This window comes from Buceros rhinoceros, unplaced genomic scaffold (genome assembly GCF_000710305.1).
Source record: "Buceros rhinoceros silvestris isolate BGI_N320 unplaced genomic scaffold, ASM71030v1 scaffold300, whole genome shotgun sequence".
Taxonomy (NCBI): Eukaryota; Metazoa; Chordata; class Aves; order Bucerotiformes; family Bucerotidae; genus Buceros; species Buceros rhinoceros.
This window is the reverse complement of record NW_010389962.1, coordinates 115,657-118,590: the sequence shown is the minus strand read 5'-3', so window position 1 is coordinate 118,590 and position 2,934 is coordinate 115,657. Positions and strand designations below refer to the sequence as shown.

Genomic DNA, 2,934 nt, shown 5'->3' with positions numbered 1-2,934 from the left:
CCCCGGTGACCTTGTAATTAACAACAGGGCACTGTTTGGGAGTTCTGTGATGGTTTGTTTTTTTAATATAGTTTAATGAGGAGTAGCAAGAACTCACGGTTCAAAGCAGAGCTGAGGTGCGAAGGGCAGCTCAAAATGCCCTGGGCTGCGGTCAGGCTGTTTTAAACAGTTGAGCTGTCAGCAAACGATGGTCGTTGTGAGCAGAAAGGTGGAACAGGATGGGAGCTGTAACCGTGAAAAGAGACTGGAAAAGCAAATTGCAGAGAGAAGTAGTATGAAAAAAGTTTTACTGGGTTAGGTGAATTTCTGGGCTTGAAGAAAGCTGCTTTTTCTGTTGATTGTCTCCTTTAAGTGCCAATAAATGGCATGATTCTGACCACCTTCTTATGACAATCCATCTTTCTATAGCTGGAGGGTGCTCTCTAACATGTTTATACTCCCAGCCTTTGAGATAGGTTGTAATAAGCTTTTTTTTTTTGTCCCTGCTGATACAGCAGGAAATCATAATAAGCTGTGATTTGAACTTTTATTTAAAACGGCTTTTCAGTTTTGTACGTTCTGTAACCATGGACAAATGGAAAGATATCGAGCTGGAGAAAATGAAGGCTGGAGGTAATAGCAAATTTCGAGAGTTCTTGGAGTCTCAAGATGACTATGATCCGTGCTGGTCAATGCAGGAGAAGTACAACAGCAAAGCTGCAGCTCTTTTCAGAGACCAGGTAGGTTCAGTTGGGTGTGTCCTCATCCCCCACCACCTGAAAATACCAGAGGACTTTGTAAGCACTTACTTGTGAAGTGGTGGGGTGGGAAAGTAGTAACCGTTTGAACCTCTGCAGTGGTTCTTAAAAGGGAGAAGTCTTAGAGTGCCTCTTCCCTGCTCTTGTAGGAGTGTCCTTTAGGAACTGTCTTTCCTGCATTTAGCTGGGGTACCTCAGATTTTCACTGTCCCAGTCCACAGAGGGCAGTTTACTACTTCAGCAGTACAGTTTTATCTGAATAGAACTGATGATGAACTGATGAACAGAACTTAAGAGCTGATTGTTAATAAACCCTTTTTATATTTTATTGTTCTTAAATCTTTTGTGTGTGTAGTAACAAAACAGTAAATTAATTTGCCACAAACTGGCAGGCCTAAAAACAAATAAATTAATACTTGCAATAGCATTATCGTTTCATAGAGGTGGGGTGAAAAGACGAAATTCAGGACCTTTTTCTGAAGGAGGCAGAGAGAGTATTTAAATTCTGTGTATGTGTTTTAGCTGCCCTCTGGTAGAGTATAAATCTTCTGTCCCTCTGTTACTCTGTGGTTAGTGCTTATACCTCTTTCAAACCAAATTTGCCTCTTTGAAGAAGTCGCCTAAAATCAGCTGCCTGTAATAAAATCAGTGTTTAGTTCAACATTACCCACCTGAGATTCAGAAAAAAAAAAAAGTTTTTTTTGTGAAAATAAAGTAATTGATCTGTGCAGCTGGCAGCCAATTGGAAAAATGACTTGTCCTCACTTTGCAGGACCAGCGTGTACCTTGTAGGAAAATTTTGACCTGGTGTTCTGATTATTTTCTTGGCTTTTGTAGGTAGCTACAGTAGCCGAAGGCAAGGAGTGGTCCATTGAAACGTCTCCTGCCAGGAACTGGACTCCCCCTCAGCCTAAAATGTCTCTCTCTTCCACTCATCGGTGTGTATTCTTGTTGTCTAATGTTGATACAGCAACAGCAGGATCAAAACCTGGTGTTTGAATGTCTGCTGGGTTTATGCTGTTGATGGTGTTGTCTGAACAAGCATTTCTTCTGCTGAAATTAAGGAATAGGAGGTAGCAGGGCTTTAATTTCTGTAATAATTCCAGCTGAACCTTAAACTGTGGCAGAGACAAGTGAGCAGGAGCTGTGTTGGTTTTATCTCGACTTGTAATGCACTTGAGACTAGTCGTTGTGTGTGTCACACGTTGTGTGACACGTGCAGTGTCACAGCCTTGCCCTGTTCCAGGTCTGACCGCCACATGTGGTGTTTGTTATTCTTTGCACTGAAGAATCCAGTTAACTGAAAAAGCAGTTGTAAGTCAAGAGAACAAACTCTTCATGCCTCGCCATCACCCAGCAAGTTCAGGGGCCGGCAGTGGCCTGAGGAGCGTTGTCTGCGTTGGGTCTGCTGTTGCCTCGTTCATTCAATACTCCAGTGGCTTTTTAGCAGTTGCATTAAAGTTCTCTGCTTGATAGATGAAAGAGATCACCAAGTGTGCGCCCAGGCTGCGCTGCTGAGATAGTGGGTTTTGCTTTACGCAGGTTGATTGGTAAATCTTTCATTTCAGTAGTTCTGCTGGACAGTCTCAGACTGCAGCTGCCTCTTCTGACAAGGCCTTTGAAGACTGGTTAAATGATGATGTCAGCTCCTACCAAGGGTAAGGCGATATTTATTAACTTACGGCCCAGAGCGCCTGGAGCTCAGAGCTCCTGGCCCTCTGGTGTGACAGAGACTTGGGTGTTAGGCTACAGCTACACAGCTGTGATCCTGATTCACTAGTGAACACTGAACTAGTTAACATCTTGTTTACTGTTAAAAATAGGTTGATAATATACAATAAAGGATAAGATGAAGAAAAACGCCTCTTAATGCACTCATGTAACAGAAATGTTTCAGTAGCATTGAAGAAAGAGCTTGGAACTTCAAGTGTTCCTGTGGTGGGCTCCAAACCAGGGCGTTTTTACTGTGTATAGTATGTTACAGTGATTGGAGTTAAACGGGGGCATTTCTAAAGTCAACACTTTCTTCTTCCTTTCCTTTTCCTGTTTTCATGTATCACTTTATTAGAATTTACTCAGACTTCTGATACCAGTGATCTGTTAAACCTGAGGAATCGCTAAGCCCCCATTTACCTGCACAGGGGACACTTTGCAAGAACTCCCCGGGGCATCTTTGTGGGGGTTATGCCTTTAGGAA

The 2,934-nt window shown here is 42.7% G+C and overlaps 1 protein-coding gene across 1 annotated transcript in view; it reads left to right on the top strand.

The window, feature by feature from the left end:
- Positions 1 to 547: 547 nt before the first annotated feature.
- Positions 548 to 2,934, top strand: part of ARFGAP1 (ADP-ribosylation factor GTPase activating protein 1) — a gene marked incomplete at its 5' end in the record, with an annotated part of 11,886 nt that continues 9,499 nt past the window's right edge. The window contains 3 exons of the mRNA XM_010135829.1: positions 548 to 719; positions 1,575 to 1,675; positions 2,309 to 2,395. Coding sequence (XP_010134131.1) covers positions 548 to 719; positions 1,575 to 1,675; positions 2,309 to 2,395 — 360 coding nt within the window. The remainder of the gene's footprint in view (positions 720 to 1,574; positions 1,676 to 2,308; positions 2,396 to 2,934) is intronic.